General features: G+C 35.0%; 1 protein-coding gene across 1 annotated transcript in view; it reads left to right on the top strand.

Moving 5' to 3' along the window:
- Positions 1-21,119, top strand: part of LOC149796006 (ATP-binding cassette sub-family C member 1-like) — a 128,228-nt gene that overhangs the window by 51,487 nt on the left and 55,622 nt on the right. The window contains exons 15-20 of the mRNA XM_089965928.1: positions 564-630; positions 3,093-3,219; positions 3,455-3,631; positions 10,051-10,218; positions 14,100-14,283; positions 18,045-18,147. Coding sequence (XP_089822054.1) covers positions 564-630; positions 3,093-3,219; positions 3,455-3,631; positions 10,051-10,218; positions 14,100-14,283; positions 18,045-18,147 — 826 coding nt within the window. The remainder of the gene's footprint in view (positions 1-563; positions 631-3,092; positions 3,220-3,454; positions 3,632-10,050; positions 10,219-14,099; positions 14,284-18,044; positions 18,148-21,119) is intronic.

The following is a 21,119-nucleotide window of genomic DNA, read 5'->3' as shown; positions in this document are numbered from 1 at the left end:
AATTAATTAATTGTAATTTATTAAATTCAGAATACTTGTAAGTACTTAAAATACACATTAAACAGATTAATTTATCTTAAATGGGAATGCTGACACAATTTATTGGATACAAACAACACAAGACCATTCTTAACTGTTATTTTAGTGACTGGCAATATTTCTTTGCTCCGGATCAGTTGATTGTTGATGGCTGGGTTTTAGTGATCTATCAGCAAAATCACTAACTGTGGGATAGTAGATTAGCATTAATTTCGAGCCCTGACAACATATATAATGTTGCCCTTGATTGCAGTCATCTACTACGGTACTATAATACAACAATTTTGATGTTGCCCATGATAGTAATGGACTACCACTGTCACACAACAATTATAATGTTGCCTTAGTTTGCAGCCAACTACTTCTGTAACACAATAACAAATGTACAGTGGACTGTTACAGTAACATATCTGTTATGATTATCCCCATTTCAGAAGTTAACAACTGTAAAACAGCAGTTGTTACCATTGGAGCATTGAATTAGTATCTCAACACATTAGTTATGAAGTTTAATCCATTTTCAGAAAGTGCCATCAAAGTTGAGAATGGAACTTTCAGGTGGGATAAAGACCTTCAACCACAGCTTAAAAAGTAAGTCGATTTCAGGTAGAGGACTATTAAATTAATTTACACAGAACATTAGGTCACCATTAATTTCAGTAAGATGACAAATTGGCCTTTTCCAGACACATTAAAGTATAGTATTACATCCATACATTATGTTAAAATAAGTTGTGTGTTTGTTTTTGTTGGTTTTAATGTTATTTTTTTAATTCATTATGGGCTATATCTTGTCCAGTAAAATGGGAGCCAAATGCCTTTCCAAAGGGCTCACCACAGCAGCAGGTCTGTGCTGGCTTAGTTGATTTTTAAACCTGCAACCCTTGGATTACAAGTCCGACACTCTACCAACTGAACAAGTATGTTATACTAGAAGTGATTTGATTTTGACTTGGATGAGACACTTTTTCAGAATTTGACTCATTTGTAGTTCCAGATTTGTTAATTATCTGGCCTTAAGGTTTAGCTAGCTGTTGGAATGGTACTAAGTCCATTATGGGTCTGTCCATAATCTCTGTTCATTAATAGTTGCTTGTTGCCAATCTGGAAGTCATGGATTTGATTTGATTTTGATAATAGTTTATAATTTAACTTTATATCATCATCATCTTGGAAGAGTTGGAGTATGAAATAAATCTGCATATTAATTAGGTGATCTTGCATCTGATTGGCTGAGCTTGTCATCATTTGGAAGCAATTTTTCTCATCTAGATTGTGATTACAGTTGGAATCTTTTCTTATTTTATGACCTCTGACAGGTTCATTGATGAGCAAGATCCAAATATATTAATGAGGTGATCTTGCACTTGATTGGCTGGGCTTTTTACCACTCTGAAGCCTTTATGTCTCATCTGATTTGATCAAACTTGGAATGAAAGATCCTAAAGTCTGTAACCAGTGACTGGTAATAGGAGCTTTCAAACATCATTATATTAAATTGTCTTTGATTTGTTTATCAATTAATCTGTCAAATAAATGCTGTAACAAAATAAAATTCAATTTTTCACCAGGTCAAGTTTTCAGATTGTTTCTTTGTCAGACAATATGGATATTGCCAACTAATCTTAATTCAAAGGTAACTAGATCTAATTCACAGTTTCTTTGTCCAACAGTTAATAGAGGTGTTATCAACTAAGCTTCTATGCTCAGTTTGTTTTCCTAGTTGTTTAAGCACTCCACAACCACATTACAGGTTAGGTTTTAAAACTTACATCCTTGACTTAAAAACACATGAACCTAAAATGGAGCAATGCCCCATGATCAGTACTAATTGATATTACATCATTTGTTATTTCTGTATACTGAAAATATATCATTCTTCTAAGTGCCCAAAGTGTATCTTCATCTATTAATGTGTAAAACTGCATTTTTTTTCTTCAGGGTACTTTTTTTTATCTTCAAACATGCACATTGACATCCACTTCATCAGTTAAATTGACTCTCTGGACATGAAAAAAAAATAGCATAAACTACATAGATTTGTACATTTTGCATCACCAGTAGTAACTGGTCTCATGCAAGAACAAGTCTTAAAAAAGAGATACAGAGATTATGTTAAATAGTGAGCAAGAAGTAGTCAGTGGTCAAATTGTCAATCTTTATTTCTTAGTAATTAAAGTGGAGGTATAGTGGCCATGTTCCTATTAATGTCAGTTAGCTCAAATCATTGTGTGATTTTTTTAAATTTCCTATTGAGAATATATTTGTTGTCACTAATAATCATGTTTTCCTACTTTATTATTACTAGCAGTGACTGTGCTGTCTATGCCCTGATCATATATTCCTACTTTACTGTTACTAGCAGTGACTGTGCTGTCTAGGCCCTGATCACATATTCCTGCTTTATTGTCACTAGCAGTGACTGTGCTGTCTAGGCCCTGATCACATATTCCTGCTTTATTGTCACTAGCAGTGACTGTGCTGTCTAGGCCCTGATCACATATTCCTGCTTTATTGTCACTAGCAGTGACTGTGCTGTCTAGACCCTGATCACATATTCCTGCTTTATTGTCACTAGCAGTGACTGTGCTGTCGAGGTCCTGATCATATATTCCTACTTTATTGTCACTAGCAGTGACTGTGCTGTCGAGGTCCTGATCATATATTCCTACTTTATTGTCACTAAGAGTCATTGTGCTACCTATGCCTTGACGATGTACTCCTGCTTTATTGTCACTAGCAATGACTGTGCTGTCTCGGCCCTATCATATATTCCTACTTTATTGTCACCAAGAGTCATTGTGCTACCTATGCCTTGATTATGTACTCCTGCTTTATTGTCACTAGCAGTGCTGTCTAGGCCCTGATCATATATTCCTACTTTATTGTCACTAGCAGTGACTGTGCTGTCTAGGCCCTGATCATATATTCCTACTTTATTGTCACTAGCAGTGACTGTGCTGTCGAGGTCCTGATCATTCATATATTCTTGCTTTATTGTCACTAAGAGTCATTGTGCTAGCTATGCCTTGATGTACTCCTGCTTTTTGCAGCATTACCCTTGAGATTCCTGAAGGTAAGCTGGTGGCAGTTGTAGGTCAGGTGGGATCAGGGAAGTCTTCACTTATTTCTGCGTTCGTGGGAGAGATGGAAAAATTGTCTGGAAAAGTGTATACAAAGGTAAGCTATATTTTACACTGTTGTCAGTCATAGCAATTTTAACTGAGCCTCTTTGTTAGGGCTGATAGAAATCAGAGGACAAGAGGTTCTTAATAATAATGAATGTAATAGTTAAGACATGCCGATTTGCTTAGATTGCACATTTGCCTTAGATTCCTGTTTCTTACATTTGCCTTAGATTCCTGTTTCTTACATTTGTCTTCACAATATATTATGTGTTTCCATCCTTTCCAAGGGATCTATTGCATACGTGTCCCAACAAGCATGGATTCAGAATGCTTCACTGAAGGACAACATTCTGTTCTTCAAACCCAACGAGGAGCACAATTATCAAGAGGTACTGGAGGCCTGTGCTTTGTTGCCTGACCTTGACATACTGCCTGCAGGGGACATGACTGAAATAGGTGAAAAGGTGAGATACCATTGACATTTATTTTATAACACTGGTAACAACTTGGCAACATCACTTTAAAATGCCATCCTGAAGACTAATAGATTCTATGATGTTGGGGTTTTGCACCAAAACAAGGAAATCAGTCATGGGGTTACATTATTACATTATTTGTCTCCCCACAAGGCTCTGCAACTGCAATATCCATGTCTTGGTACAAACACTAACATATATCTTTTTTCTCACCCAATTTTTTTACAATTAATTTAAAATGACTCTGCATTGTGACAATATAATTATGAGATTCAACACATATAGTATTAATCAGGTCTCTCTATCATTGGGTTTTGTACTCTTTTATAAAAATCAGAATAATTATCTAAGTAGAATCTAGCTATATTTTCCACTCTACAAAAAAAAGTTATAATTGTTTTGTGTTGGAAGTATTGCATAATGAGCATCTGGAGCAACCTGCTATTGTTTGTAAATACCGCACATTAATATATGTTAATGAGGGTATTGAGGCGACCTGTCAACTCTAAGTACACAAGTTCTATGCATGAGAAAATAGAAAAATAAAAACATTTGATATTATTATCATAATTAATTGACGGATGTTATATGAGAATAACAATAAGTAATAAATATCTTTTATGCTGTTAACTTATAACTTTCATCAGCTCTAATTTAGAAAATGTTCTATGGTTGGCATTGGTACACTTCTGTGCAGTACAATAACGGGTACAGTTCTGATGAAGTGTCTGAGGAGATTTCTGACTCATGACTTTCTTGGAAATTTATATTTTCTGTCTTGGAAATATGGCAAATGTTGCTGTTACTAGTGAAATGATACATTACGTGGAAATCTTATGGGATAGCATGTAGACTAATGAATGAACTACTCTGATTGTTAAGTCCAGAGTTTTCATTTCCTATCACATTATTATGTTTGATTCAGCTGAGATAGATTGGGGGTGTTTGACAAAGTTTAAAGAAACCAGTTTGACATGACACTTTTCTGGTTGTTGCTATCTTTGTGGTAGCTCTTGAGAGAGTTTGGATTTTTTAGCCAGTGATGTGTATTGCCTGTGTGTCTGGATCTCTACCAAATAGCTTGACTTCATGTGTGTTTGTGTGTCTCTCTCTCAAAATGTTTTGTACAGTGTGTTATCATAGTTGGAGAGACCATACATTACTTTATGAGTGAAGTTCTATCAGGTACAGCAGAAGACAGCAAGGGTTTTTCTTCTTAAAAGTAGTACCTAGCATGTTGGCACCATGACAGATGACTGGATTGAGATAACCAGACTGAGATAATAAAAGTAAGTTTAGAAAATCATCTTGATTACTCAATTGCATGGTAGAAAACCATTACCTAGCCTGGAAATCTGGAAACTCTCTAGCTTGATTTTGGTCTTGAAATTTTGTTTTGAATACTAATATTATTTGGGAAATAAGATCCACTACCTCTTGAATCCATTCCAGCCTACCTGGAAAAACAAGAATTTCATCTTTGCCATCTATGTAACATACAGAGTGAAGAAATTCCTTAAAATCGGGTGGTAAGAGCATCCGCCTCGGATTCAGGAGGTCATGGGTTCAATCCCTGACTGAGTCATACCAAAGACTTACAAAAATGGTACTAGCAGCTGCCTTGCTTGGCGCTCAGCATTAAGAAGCTAGTGTTAGGACTGGTCAGCCTGGTGTCAGGATAATGTGACTTTGTGGACATCATGCTACATGTCTGCAGCATGATACCCCAGTGCTAGACATCACTATAAACTGGCACACTGCAGACATCGTAGCAATATGACAGAAAAATTGTTAAAGCTACGTTAAAAATTCAAATCACACACACACACACACCTTAAAATCGTACCTCCACTAGCTGGCTACCTATATACAGGATATTTGCCAGTTTGAGCTTTGCTTTGGCACAGATACTATTGAACAACATCACCTCTCAATATAAATTGAGATAATAATTGCTTTGACCCATAGATAAAGAAAATGTGTGTCAGTATTATTATTTAAGGTTTCAGCAAAGGATTGGTAACCTTATTTGTGAATGTTCATTGATATATTTTTGGACCTGCTAAGTCACACATGTATCATTGATACTAACATTTTGTTATGTTTTAATTTTGAACCCTAGTTGAACTTCTCACTTGTTAAATTTTGTTGAAACTTTCTGGTTATTTCCCTTTTTGGGGCATTTACGTACCTACCAACTATTACACTTACTGTTATTGATAGAAGTGCACGGGAACTGGTCGAACTAGTCCATTTCACCATCCAGCTGACTATCAAGTCTCTATTCCAGCTGTCAATCCCAGCAAAATATATCTTGTCTGTTACCCACTGTCAATCCAGCAAGTGGACCTGATGCTAGTGTATCCAATGGAGAAATAGCATGCTACATCCAGTGATGATGACACTGTTGTCTGTTACCCACTGTCAATCCAGCAAGTGGACCTGATGCTAGTGTATCCAATGGAGAAATAGCATGCTACATCCAGTGATGATGACACTGTTGTCTGTTACCCACTGTCAATCCAGCAGGTGGACCTGATGCTAGTGTATCCAATAGAGAAATAGTATGCTACATCCAGTGATGATGACACTGTTGTCTGTTACCCACTGTCAATCCAGCAGGTGGACTTGATGCTAGTGTATCCAATAGAGAAATAGTATGCTACATCCAGTGATGATGACACTGTTGTCTGTTACCCACTCAATCCAGCAGGTGGACCTGATGCTAGTGTATCCAATAGAGAAATAGCATGCTACATCCAGTGATGATGACACTGTTGTCTGTTACCCACTGTCAATCCAGCAGGTGGACCTGATGCTAGTGTATCCAATAGAGAAATAGTATGCTACATCCAGTGATGATGACACTGTTGTCTGTTACCCACTGTCAATCCAGCAGGTGGACCTGATGCTAGTGTATCCAATGGAGAAATAGTATGCTACATCCAGTGAGGATGACACTGCCTTTTCCATGCTAATATGCATGGTACATGAAAGACATGGAAGTGGTGCTGTATGAAGAAAATGGGGATAAACCTTGATGTTTATGAAGTAGATGGAGTTTAGCTTTAAAGCTGTGTTCAGGATATTTAGCTGATCTTGTTCGTGTTACAGAGTTCTACTTCTGCCATTTGTGCACCATGCCTAAATGATCAAAGCTGCCGAAGACATCAATGTTGAGGGTGAACACTCCTTATTTTAAACTCCACTTTTGGTCAGTAAATAAAATTTTCAATTGTCTTTCTGAAAATATGGGATTTAGAAAATTCCAAGAATCCTAATACCAGTATCTTTTTCATTATACAACTTTTGGATGTAAACTGTAGATGTTCCAAGCATTGATAAGAACATTGTGTCCACTTGCCCCCAGCACACTCACACATAGTTCTATAAGGTCAAAGATTGCATGTTTGATTTGTATCCATCTTAGTGTGAAATATGGTGCAAGCATCAACAGTGCTTGATTTGGCATCCTTAGCAACTTTTTTGCTTAGCTGAACAATGGGCAGTGAGCATGCATGGGAGTCTACTTCCCATTCCTCAAAGTTTATTAATGGATTCTGTGTCCAGCACTGTTATGGCTTCTGGCAGCCTTGATTTAGCATGATGAGGTAACTTCTCCAGTTTTCAGTGCAAAAGCTCTTTTTACCCTCCTTAAGCTCTTTGTCCCCATCACTGTCTGCCACAATGGGCAGATGAGTATAGGAAGAGAGGTGGATGGCCTAGTCACATTCAGAAACAGAATTCTTGACCACAGCCCAGTTTTGGACAGCAAGACGCCTGTCTTGGACAGTTTAATAAAGTGATAAAGAAACTAAGTTTCCCCTTCTGCAAGTATCCAAACAATTGCCAAAAGATACGGTCACTTCCTGTTACTGTCTAACACTACATGATTTCTGATACATGTCATGGATAATTGGATATGGGCCATGCCAAAGACCTGTCAGACTTGCAGGTTATCTTTGATCTGAATCGAATCCTAATTGCTGACCATAATTTGTAAGTAGAATCTGTTGTGGGTTTTGACTTGACTGTGATAAGTTCAAGCCTTCAGCCAGCACTAATTGAAATGTACAGAGAAAACCCATAGAGTTTGACATCTTTCTCCTCAGATGAAAGCCGGAAAAGTTGATATAACCCATTAAGCCATAGCATTTTGGCTGAAGTGGACGATATGCTCAATATTCTATGAGGCTTCAGCAGAACCAATTAATATCAGCACAGCCTCATCACATGAATAGCTTTTGTGGATTTGCCCAGATTTAGTTTTGGTGAGAAAATGACATTCATTTTTCATGACCAATTTATTGCTGTTACTGTCAGTTGTGCTTCCTTTATGTTATGAGATGTTATTAACATTCATTGAATTAGTGTCATAACTATATTATGCTATATGGTGGATTAACACCCAGCAGTATCAAATAACAAAACAAATTTTCATTAACTTTGGTTATTTAATAAATGAGTTTCCACACAATCAGTTCTCATGAAATTTTAAAATATTCATATGATCTTGTGTCATAACTGCTGTGCTGTACTGTGTGATAACTGCTGACAACACCACATAACATGATGATTGTAAGTGACAACATCCAATTCTGTAGATAAATTTAGGAGTTCCAGGATCATCTGATGCTTGATGCATGCACTGTACTCAGCCTATGTGGGATAACATTTTGTCATCCCAGTGATGGAGAAATTTCTTGAAATATGTCTTTTTTACTTACTATTGTCTCAGTTTAATGAAGGTTATAACAGTGATGGTTTCCAGGGATGGTCCTGGCTTTTAAAAAGCTGTCGCCAAAAAAATCGCCAACCTCAATATTTTGTCGCCAATTTTCAAAAAGTTTCGCCAGAACAAGTAGTGTACATTTTTTGAAGTGTTAATTTAGTCTATTAATGTAACAGGCAATGAAAATTACAAAAGATGGGTTAGTTAATACTCTAATTACAATAAGCATTAACAAAATGTTACAAAGTGTTATATGAAGATCCGTCGCGATTTTAGGGCTGCCAACTTGTTGAATGCAGTTTCAAAGTCTAATTTTTCATATCTATACATGCTGATTCTCATTAAATTCTCGAGAGATGAAATGCAGAGTTTATTTCTGATGTCAGTTTTTATGAGGTTCATCTTACTGAATCCACGTTCACAGTCTACAGTGCTGACAGGTGACACCAGTAGTCTCTCAGCAGCCCCCACCCCCCTCTCCCCCTTATGGCTAGCTTCACAAAGCTTGAAGTGAATTGCTTCCTAAATCCCAAGAATGATCACTGAATGCTGCATAAATTTTCTCGACAAGCAAACTAGGATCTCCATTCCCACGAATGAAACTTACATGAGTCAACACCTGGCAATATTGGACCGTATATATAAGCATAAATTCACACCCAATTTAGGGATTCTTTCACTCCTGTATTTTGAGAAATAAATAATTATTATTAATTATGCAAAACTTTTTTTTTTTTGCTATTTCTTGTTGTGGAGTTTAAGTCTCTGCAGCCATAACACGGATTGATGGCAAAAGGAAAAGATCAATGGGTAAAATGCTGCACTGGCGACAGATATAGTTGTGATTGAGATTTTTTCCATTTGCTTTGTATTTATACGCAATAGTCGGTACTTCAAAGGTTATCAGTTTTCTATGAAGGTTCAGCAAAACTATTGTATTGGTATATGTAAGAAAAACAAAACAACAACAACAGAACGATTAGCCATTCAATTAATTGTATCTGTTCTATTCGCGTCTTCAGAAGTCGGTCAGTTGTAGGTATAGTTCGGTAGCATGATTGACTGTATCACAGCATACAGTACTCAGCCCAAATGTCAGCATAAGCAGATTATGATGTAACAATGCACTCTAAAGATGGGGTTGTCAATACGAACAAAGGATCGTTTGTGTAACAGATTGATTCCAATGCATTGCTTAGTCAAGTCTGTGGCTTCCTTTCATTCTCCCTTTTAATTTATCCAGTCAAAATCCATGATTGTATGTACAAATTAAATAACCAAAAAGTCTGTCGCCAAAAAAATCGCCAGATGGGATATTTTTGTCGCCAATAAGGAAAAAAAATTGCAATTTGCGACATTGGCGAAGCCCAGGACGATCCCTGGTTTCCTTGCTGTGTGAATGAATCCATTGCAGTCTGATGGCCTCTGGAAGAATTTTATATTTTGAAGTCATCCTAATGTTCATTAAAATATTATCCATCAATTCTCTGTTGTATTTGCCACAGAAGTTATTAGGAATAATTAGAGTAAAGTCATTGTGATGTGAAACTGTTTCCACTTATCCATGAAGAAAGTGAATCCTCTTGTCTCACTCCTACGGTTCACTTATGACCACCCTCCTGTCCAAGCACCACCCAGAGCCCTTGAATTATCTTATTCTTTTTTTTCTATTTAGGGTATCAACTTGAGTGGAGGTCAAAAGCAGCGAGTTAGCCTGGCCCGTGCTGTGTACAACAATGCTGACATCTATCTGCTGGACGATCCTCTCAGTGCAGTTGACTCACATGTCGGCAAACACATTTTCAATCAAGTCATTGGGCAGAATGGGTTGTTAAGAAATAAGGTACACAACACATGTATATGTTCTGTCTAGCATAGTTTTCAGCCTCATTTCAGTCTGTGATAGGAATTTAGTTTTCTTTAGCTGACCTAGCGATATGATCAGATGAACCTTCATTTCAGTCTGTGATTGGAATTTAGTTTTCTTTAACTGTACTGGCCATATGATCAGATGAGCTTCTGTTATGGTCCTGCATCAGGTGTCATGTGTCTGTCAGCATTTTTTATTTTCAATTTCATGAAAACCTTTGGACACATTTTAATCAAATTCAGTTTCAAAAGATCTTGGTGTGGAAACATTTCAAGTTCAACAAAATAATGATGATCAACAGTCCAGTATGTCCACCATGATTATTATAACCTTCCAACAACTTTGTCTATAAAAAAAATTATCTGCGGAATCAAGCAATTTGATAGACTGCATTCTGCCTTTAAAACATGCTAAAATGACATCATTCTGCTATCCAGTATGGCTGTCATTACTAAATATAAAGTAATCTTTTGTTTCTAACTATAGAATAATCTTTAAACAGAACCACTAAGCAGAAATGAATCACATTTTTAACATATTTTAACAGTAGTTCATGTTTTATGTGATTATCTGCCATCCAGAATGGTTACCATTAATCAAAACAAGAATCACTGAAAAACATTTTACCGAATTTAATGAAGAGCATGCTATGCTACCTTTAAAGCTTTCATAGATTTTGCAGATACTTTTGATATAGATTAAAATATGGACACTTAAATAACATAAAAAAATATTAAATGACATTTTTAAATAGAAATTCATAGAATTTTACCAGATTTTACAGAAAGCATGTTAACATTAGAAACATTGAATTTTGTACTTTTTATGCTAATCCAGATTCATGCTGTAGCACCTTTATTTTTTCTTGGGTCTCAGTTTTCATGGGTTTGAAGACAAAAAAAAGACATTTTCTTTGCTACTTAATTTCATAGGTTTGCCAATCAAAGTTTGCATGTTTGTAGGAATTTCATGGATTAGCCTTGACAGATATTCAAATTAGGGCACACTGAACAATACTTTGAGGACAACAATGGTTAAAAGAAATACTGATGTCTGGGTGAGCACAAATCATACACCTGTGAAGATAAATTACATGACTCAGCATAATGCAGCCAACAACACTAAGCTAATCAGTTAATATTATACATGTATGGGATCTCTTTCTTAAAATACTGACCATAAATTTGCACTCAGTTATTTTCTGACAATCATGTAGTAAACATGTTGGCTTAAAAGTGATAAAAATCAGCTTAAATCCTGATCAATTTGGATAATGTCATAGTTTCACAATGTGAACCAAACACATGACCAGTTGCCCCTTATTCAAATCAGTTAGCGAGCATTTCAGTTATTCAAAGTGCAAAGATGGTAACTAAATTAAAAAAACAATGGAATTGAGCATGCCTCAAGTAAGAACCAACTTCACTGATTAGACCATACTTAAAATATCATCAGCGAAGGTGACTAGTACTGAGAGGATAATTGCAGCTCAATGAAAATATGTGGAAGATTGATTGCACCTAATTATCTCTGGCTTTGGGAAGACTGGATTTAAAAATTTCATGGTCATTTACCTGACAAACATTTATGTGTACAATGTTGATACTGCGGTTTTGTATGAAAAGAAGTGAAATGCAAGCTTTATTAGTCTGCAGTAATGTGGATATATACACAGTGTTCATTAGTAATTAGTTTATATATTTATTCATGTTTCATTAGTAATTAGTGTGTGTGTGTGTGTTTGTATGTATACATTATTAGTGTTTCATTGTATAGTATAGTGTATATATATAGTTTTATTTTTATAGTATATATATATATATATATATATATATATATATATATAGTTTCATTTGTTTAGTATAGTGTATGTGTGTATGTATATATATATATATATATATATATATATATATATATATATATATATAGTTTCATTTGTTTAGTATAGTGTATATATCTATTTATAGTGTTTCATTTGTATAGTATATATATATAGTTTCATTTGTGTAGTATAGTATATATATATATATATATATATATATATATATGGTGTTTCATTTGTATAGTATATATATATATATATATATATATATATATATATATATATATATATATATATATATAATGTATCTTTAGTAATAATGCCTCATTTAATACTTAAAGCATTCTGAAGTCAGTATTTATTGGGATTAAGCTAGCATTGATAAAATGAGACATCAGGATTTAAATTTTGTACATGAATGAATAATAGATTTGAATAAGTATTAAATATAAATTCGTTTATAATTTATTTCTTATTTATCATTTTCAATAATGACTGATAATTTCATTTCTTATTTTTTCATTTTCAGTAATAACAGTTATCATTTCTCAATATCCTTACTTATTTCACAACACAATGATTTGATTACACAACACAATGATTTGAGGCAATGAGTGGAAATTACCTAACCAGATACTATTTAGGTAGACACATATACATTGGTACAATATAAAATGCTTCATAATTGCTTTCTAAAAGGGTGAAAATAAAAGAAACAGGTGTAAACTTAATATTGTTAAACATATTACAGAAATGAAACTGATTTATCAACTGGCGTTGTTGATCTCCAGGAATGAAATACATTTGAAAAGAGGGGGTGGGGGTCTTTATTATGTTTTCATTGGGCTTTTAAATTCATGGTTTAGGGCAAAAACAAAACCAAAAAAAATTGGTACCCTACAAAAATTAATGATACTACAGTATATGGCTACCCTGGGAACAGGTTCATTCTGCCCAGAACTATGTCGTTTTGGCTCAGGTTGTTTCACATATACTATTCTTTATGGGTCAATTAAGCCAAGAACCATTAAGGCCACACTGTATTCAGATTTTAATACACTATAAATGACAAAGATATTTTCATTAAACAAACAAACTGTAAACACTATCATAAACAAAACATAATGTCATAAAATGAATACAAGTAAAATATAACACTAGTATAATACTAACAGTGAAGCCCTAATCATCACTTTTAAATGCTTTTGTCTGTTGTGCTAGCCTGCTTTATAATGATTCATCTAAAGAGAAACTTTTCAAGACAGGATCAAGCAAACAATGTAACATGACATTGTTTCAGTTTGATTTTCAATGACAATTTTATAAATGAATAAATACATATACATGTATCCATGAATAACATTCAAAACAACTCACAACTGTGATGACATTCTGATGGAGTTGGTCAAGCTGATCTGGATTCTCTACCACATCTAAAAATAGTAAAATCATTTAAGTGGCAAATGGTGTATATTCTCATTAAAATATGATGTCTATTTGCTTACAAAATCAAGAACCATTACTTGGGCTTTTCCACTAAACCCACTCTAAAGTTAATTTAAGTTTTCAAAAAGCATTCTACTTACCATTGTTTCTGAACCATTTGCTCCAGCATGTGGCTGTTAGGCCAAGGTCAGTCAGGTGACTTATGTTAGGCCCACATGGACCTCTTGGCATTTTCTAGAATTTGCTAACTTTGATGAACTTAAGCTTGTTTCTAGTATGCTATAAATATTCTGGGGACAAAGATTGTCATCAACAAGTAGTGTCTTCTTGCCTTTCCTTTTGTAGGCATTTGAGATATTTTCCCGCGGGAATTATTATCTGTACTTAGTTCTTGTGATATTGTGATGAATTCCAATCTTAGTGTTATTTTTCAAATCAACTTCAGTTTTTATGGCACTTGAAAATTTTGTGTTAACTATATTAGACGAGCAAGATGTTTTTTTAGATTACTTTTGGAGACTTGCCTTTTAGTAGAGTCTACTAGCATTTATCAGATGATTCAGGAACAGCTAATCTCTACTTGTAGACTCGTGTGCTGGTGACTCATGGAGTCCAGTGGCTACCAGTGGTTGACACCATTGTTGTGCTGGTGAATGGAGAGATCACAGAGGTAGGGTCATATGAAGAACTGCTGACTCATGATGGAGCTTTTGCACAGTTCCTGAAAACCTACCTCAGGCAAGAGGAAGAGGAGGATGAAGACCCTGAGAGTGAGTTAGCCACACCTGTTGCTCCCTACAGTTATGCAAAACCCAGTACATTAAGTTTGAGCTTTATTTTTCCTCAGTGTGATGTGTTGTAACTTCTAATATTAAGCACACACAACTGATCTTACACTAATGTTAGGTGGTCTATGGGTCGAGGAGATTAAAAATCCAATGAATCCAGTCATACATGACTGGGCAGTGAACCTGAAACCAATAAGGTACTATATTAACATGGCTTTATTATGGTATCTGAGTTTGAGGCACTTCAGTCCACTCTTTATTCTTGATTTTGTCCATTTGCCCTTTCCATCTGTCCATATTTGGGTTCTGGAAAGTATATTAGCACTATTACGCAAAGATCACTTGACAAAAAATAATCTAACTGTAGATGACCAGGTTAGATTATCGTGCTATTTGAAGGGGGGGGGGCATTTTTATACATTTTGGACTTTGTTTAAGGGCTGTTCCATTTAAATATGCACGGTACCCAGAAAAGGCAGTTTTTAGAAATTATATGATTGGGTACCCTGATTTCACAAAGTTCATATTAAATTGAGAAGAAAATTCTAAATTTCATCTATGGGTGAGTACCTTACATTTAAAGTGCCTTTCCTGGGTTCCACATATGTTTTACTGGAACAGCCGTAAGTGAAGCCTTTGTTATTAATATTATGTATTTAAAAAAAACAATTGATATAGGCAGATTTAATTTTTAGGAATGTTTCTATCCATTCTAAATGACCTGATTAGATTTTCATGTTCATTGAATGATTTGGGGATTGTTTAGGTTTTTTTGAAACTTTTGGATTTTTAAGTACAAAGTTTGTGAATATTATTATGCAATAAAGCATTGATAAGAATACTTCCATCCATATGTGGATAAGTTTTATTAGATTCTATGCATATTTATTAGTATATGGAGAATATCTAATAGATTTGTATATGCGGCAGAGTGTATTATGTTATGATGTTTGTCTGTATGTGCATCTGTCCATCCATCTGTCTTGCACCAATTTTATTTCTGTACAATAACTTGAGTTGTCAACCATTTACAGGTAACGTAGTTTGTGGATGACTTGTACTTGGGGGAAGGAGGAAGACTATCAATGTCAGGGCCTAAATCTATAAGATCAAGGTCATTCCTATTAATGTCAGGGCATAAATCTATAAGAACAAGGTCATTCTATCAATGTCAGGGCCTAAATCTATAAAATCAAGGTCATTGTGGCTGCAAGAAAAAGGGTTTATGCATGATACCTTGAACTTTTCACCACCTACAGTTACCAAACTTGGTGAATGGCTTGTGCGTGAGATATGGAAGAACACTATTGAATTTGGGATCAGAAGGTCAAAGATCATTTCACCGATTATTTTTTGCACAATATCATTATTTCCACATCATGAACCTAGACAAAGCTTTGTGGTTGACTTACACTTGGGGTAAGGAAGAAGCCTGTTGATTTTATTTTCAGAAGGTGTATTGGCTAAGGTCATTGTGACTGGAATTACAAAAAGACTAAAATTAGAAAATTATTAACTGTACAATAACATAAGTTCTACATCAGAGATTAGAACCGAACTTTTAGAATGGATTATACTTAGGGTATCGCAGAAGTCTATTGAAATGAGGATCAAAAGATAAGAGCTCAAGGTAACTGTGGCTAAAAGAAAACAGTCGTTGTTGCACCAAAAATTCAGTTACCTACAGAGAGGAGTATTAAACTCAAGGCATTTTCATAGACAGCACTCTTGTTCTGGTATGTAGATAATTTTTGTCATCATTACCAGATTTTCAAACGTTCTGGAATGGACTTACTTGTCTGCAGTGGGGGGCTTTTACTCTTTACAAGCAAAGGTATAGTTCATATTAGTCCTATAATTGACACTATCTTCAGATGAAAGTTTATATTTATGCTTCTGGAGACATATTCTGATTTTTGTCATTTTCTGTCTGAAAGCTTCATTTTTTGCTGTATATCCTCTCCAGTTCTGAAAGCTGTATTTAATTTGAACTGTATCCATTCCAGTTTGGATAACTACATTTTATACTTTGTATCCATTCCAATTGCAAAAGATTTTTATTCTGTGAATCTATTCTAGTTCAGAAAGCTAAATATTTTACTGTGAATCCATTCCAGTTCTGAAAGCTAAATCTGTTACTGTGAATCCATTCCATTTCTAAAAGCTATATTCTTTTACTCTGTATGCATTCAATTTCTAAAAGCTACATTTTATACTGTGTATCCATTCAAGTTCTGAAAGCTGCTTTTTACTAGGACTCCATTCAAGTTCTAATGCATTATTTTTACCGTGTATCCATTACACTTCTGAAAGCGACATTTTTTTTACTGTGTATCCATTCCAGTTCTGAAGCTTCATTTTATTAGTCTGTATCCATTCCAGTTCTGAAAGCTATATTTTTTAACCTGTATCCATTCCAGTTCTGATAGCCAAAATTTGTTTACTGTGTTTCCATTCCAGTTCTGAATACTTCATTTTTACTGTGAATCCATTCCAGTTCTGAAAGCTTCGGTTCATACTTTGTATCCATTCTGGTTCTGAAATCTACATTTATGTACTGTGTATCCATTCCAGTTACAAAAGCTACATTTTACAATGTGTATCCAATCCCATTATGATAGCTATGTTTTTTTACTGTGTATCCATTCTGGTTATGAAAGCTGTGTTTTTTCACTTTGTATCCATTCCAGTTATGAAAGCTATGTGTTTTTTCTTTTACTGTGTATCCATTCCAGGTATGAAAGCTATGTTTGTTCTTTTACTGTGTATCCATTCCAGTTATGAAAGCTATGTGTTTTTTTTACTGTGTATCCATTCTAGTTATGAAAGCTATGTGTTTTTTTTACTGTGTATCCATTCCAGGTATGAAAGCTAGGTGTCTTTTTTACTGTGTATCCATTCCAGTTATGAAAGCTATGTTGTTTTTTTTTACTGTGTATTTATTCCAGGTATGAAAGGTGTTTTTTTACTGTGTGTCCTTTCCCATTATGAAAGCTATGTATTTTTTACTGTGTATCCATTCCAGCTATGAAAACTATGTGTTTTTTTACTCTGTATTTATTCCAGGTATGAAAGGTGTTTTTTTTACTGTGTATCATTTCCTGTTATGAAAGCTATGTATTTTTTACTGTGTATCCTTTCCAGGTATGAAAGCTATGTGTTTTTTACTGTGTATCCATTCCAGGTATGAAAGCTATGTTTTTTTACAGTGTATCCTTTCTCGTTATGAAAGCTATGGTTTTTTTTACTGTGTATCCATTCCAGGTATGAAAGCTATGTTTTTATTTCTGTGTATCCATTCCAGATATGAAAGCTATGTTATATTAGTGTGTATCCATTCCAGGTATGAAAGCTATGTTGTTTTTTTTACTGTGTATCCATTCCAGATATGAAAGCTATGTTTTTATTTCTGCGTATCCATTCCATGTATAAGTTATGTTTTTATTTTTGTGTATCCATTCCATGTATGAAAGCTATGTTTTTTTTACTGTGTATCCATTCCAGATATGAAAGCTATGTTTTTATTTCTGTGTATCCATTCCAGGAATGAAAGCTATGGTTCTTTTTACTGTGTATCCATTCCAGGTATGAAAGCTATGTTTTTATTTCTGTGTATCCATTCCAGGTATGAAAGCTATGTTATTTTACTGTGTATCCATTCCAGGTATGAAAGCTATGTTTTTTTACTGTGTATCCATTCCAGATATGAAAGCTATGTTTCTATTTCTGTGTATCCTTTCCAGTTCAGAAGATTAAGAGTCAGATTCTTGAAAAAGTAGATTCTGTCAACTCAGACGGGTCTGGGGTCACTTCTGGAGATGATGAAAAAAGCCAGGTCAGAAAAAGGTAATTAAAATTGATCTGAATTTATATGCTTAATTATTTGTCATATCAGTGTGAAGGGTAATGAAAGGACAGAGAAAACAGCCAAAGTTGCCCTGCAGTCACCCATTTGCCACTTGAAGATTCTATGTACTGACTTTAAAAAATTGTACAGATCAGGCATTCAGCGTTAAAAGGTAAATGATAGGACTGGTCGGCCTGGTGTCAGGATAATGTGACTGGGTGGGACATCATGTTACATGTCTGCAGCATGATGCCCCAGTGCTAGACATCACTATAAACTGTCACACTGCAGACATCGTAGTGATATGACTGAAAAATTGTTAAAGCTTAGTTAAAAATCCACATCACACATTCACTCATCATACTTGGCAAAATATGTGGAATGAAAACTCCACTCTTACGAACATCAAACCCACTATTGGAGAGTGACATCCCTTATATAGAACAAATCAGACATACCTGTCTGACTTGTGCGTGCCTTCTAATGAGTTTACCTTGACCTGAATCTATACCTTGCCATTGTCCACTGATTGTGGATGACATTCTTGTTGAGTATGTTGACCTCCACTCATGAGAAAGACGTTTTTTATGTGAACTGCTTGAAGAAACTGTATGGGGATATACCACCCAAGCAAATATTTGATTTTTTAAGAGAACATAGTTTATATGTTTTGGACTTTTTAACAGAATGCTGTTCTACAGATATTTGTCTTGTTTTGAGGACTTTTAATATATTACTTTAATCTGGTACCTGACAGAACTTTTGAAATTTGTTTTAGTTATACTGTATTTTGTTCTTAATTTTACTTTTTCTGGTAGGTTTAAATTTCCCAAAAAGTTGTGTATAATTCATTTTTTTTTTCATTTTTTCAGATTTGACCTTTAGTGGGCACTACATAGCCGCATTGGTGCTGAGGTGCTTTAGAACACTCCCACATGCTATTTATCAGTGTACTATATGGCATGCATTAAGATTTGCCGTTATCAGTGTACTATATGGCATGCATTAAGATTTACTATTTATCAGTGTATTATATGGCATGCATTAAGATCTACTATTTATCAGTACTATATGGCATGCATTAAGATTTGCTATATATCAGTACTATATGGCATGCATTAAGATTTACTATTTATCAGTGTACTATATGGCATGCATTAAGATTTGCTATTTATCAGTACTGTATGACATGCATTAAGATTTGCTATATATCAGTGTACTATATGGCATTTATCAGTGTACTATATGGCATTTATCAGTGCACCATATGGCATTTATCAGTGTTCTATATGGCATGCACCAGGATTGTAGTTTATTCAACATACTTTGTCCTCCTTTGAATACATTCCTTCATAACACTAACATCAGGAATGTAAGCCAGTTACCTCCCAAATCCAACCCTACCATAAAATGAGGGGCCCCAAGTGGCCGAGTGGTCTAAAATGCTCACCGTTATGGATCACTGCCATCTTACCTCTGTCTGCATGGGTTCCAGTATCAGGCTTAACCACTGTGGGTATATGAGAAAGCTTGCCAGTAGCTTCTCGTGGGTTGGTGGTTCTTTCCAGGGTGTTCCTGGGTTCTTCCTCCACCATTTATACTGGCCACCATGTATAGCCTATATTTTGTTAAATTATGGCATTAAATCCCACAACAACAACAATAACAACAACCACAAAATGAAACTTATTCATTCTGTTTGTTCAATGTAGACAAAGGGCATTAACTTCTATTACTTGACTTTGCCAACAATAAGGTGTCATTAGTTGTTAAGCTTTGCTTCCATAGAAACAACATGGTACATTACACCTCCCATCAATCCCGGTAAAATATTTTGTGAATTCTAACCATCCATTGAGGATTTTGGATTTATTTTATGTAATATTCATCATAACCAGATTGTATATATTATTCTTCTTTTAATTTTGGAAATATTTTGTGAAATTTGTCACTTTCTCTGCATCTATAAGTTTTACACTACATGGTACAACATGCAGTCATTGTTGCATGTTGTTATTTCAAGTTTTCATGCATACTGCCTTGGTTCACTCACTCAGTTAATAACGGTTGTTATTTTAGGGAATTATGATCTGGTTGTTTCTATTATTTTAGCGCTTCAGCAGAACCTATCTACTAAATGCAATAAATGAAAGAAATTTAGAGTAGGGAAGACACACATGTACATCTTTTCCCCCATGTAGGATGTATGTAAGAACATCTGGTCTACAATGCTTCAAAAGTTGACCAAAGGCAAAGAAAAGAGGGAAAACTCAATGCAAGACCAGCATTGATGTTTTAAGTATCCATCCCAATACAGAATCCCTTGAGAGCTTTATGGAGGATGTTACTGGGAATAAACTCCCCCAAAGTTAGAGGGATGCATCCTTCTGCCACTATAACAAGGATATTTTGCCATGGAGATAGACATGCTGGCCTTTGAACAATATATGCATGAACTGGTGCAAGAGATGGAGATGCAGTTTCTTAATTCTGTGCAAAATTTGCCTCTTTTCTTTATCTTGTTTCTACAGATATTTCATATACAGTGGGGGTAGTTCCCACATTTAAGGAGCATAAGTGGAGATAAGTCCCCCATCTGCATGTTTGAGAAAGGTCATCAGGCCTGCAAGTTTATTTTTTGGATCCAGCATCCAGTATGGTATTGTTATCCAAAGCTGTACTGGATGGCCCAGCCAGCCTCAACTACAGGGATCTTATTGACAGATCCATCCATTTAGCCATGCATACAGCTTCTGTGTACTATTTGAGGAATCCTATTAACAGATTTGTTAATGGCCATGTGTGCATATCATGTTTTAGACTTAAATGAACAGTCAGTCCAGCAATTGTTTGTAGTAACTGTGATATATGTACATGATAACAGTATGTCAACCTGTACAATTTGTATCCACATGTATTTTATATGTAGTAGATGTTCACCTTGTTGATTCTTTTCTAATTGTATTTATGT

The sequence above is a fragment of the Sinohyriopsis cumingii genome, chromosome 7 (assembly GCF_028554795.1).
Source record: "Sinohyriopsis cumingii isolate HCF-2022 chromosome 7, ASM2855479v2, whole genome shotgun sequence".
Lineage (NCBI taxonomy): Eukaryota > Metazoa > Mollusca > Bivalvia > Unionida > Unionidae > Sinohyriopsis > Sinohyriopsis cumingii.
Note: the sequence above shows the minus strand (reverse complement) of the source record. Positions and strands in the feature narration are given on the sequence as shown.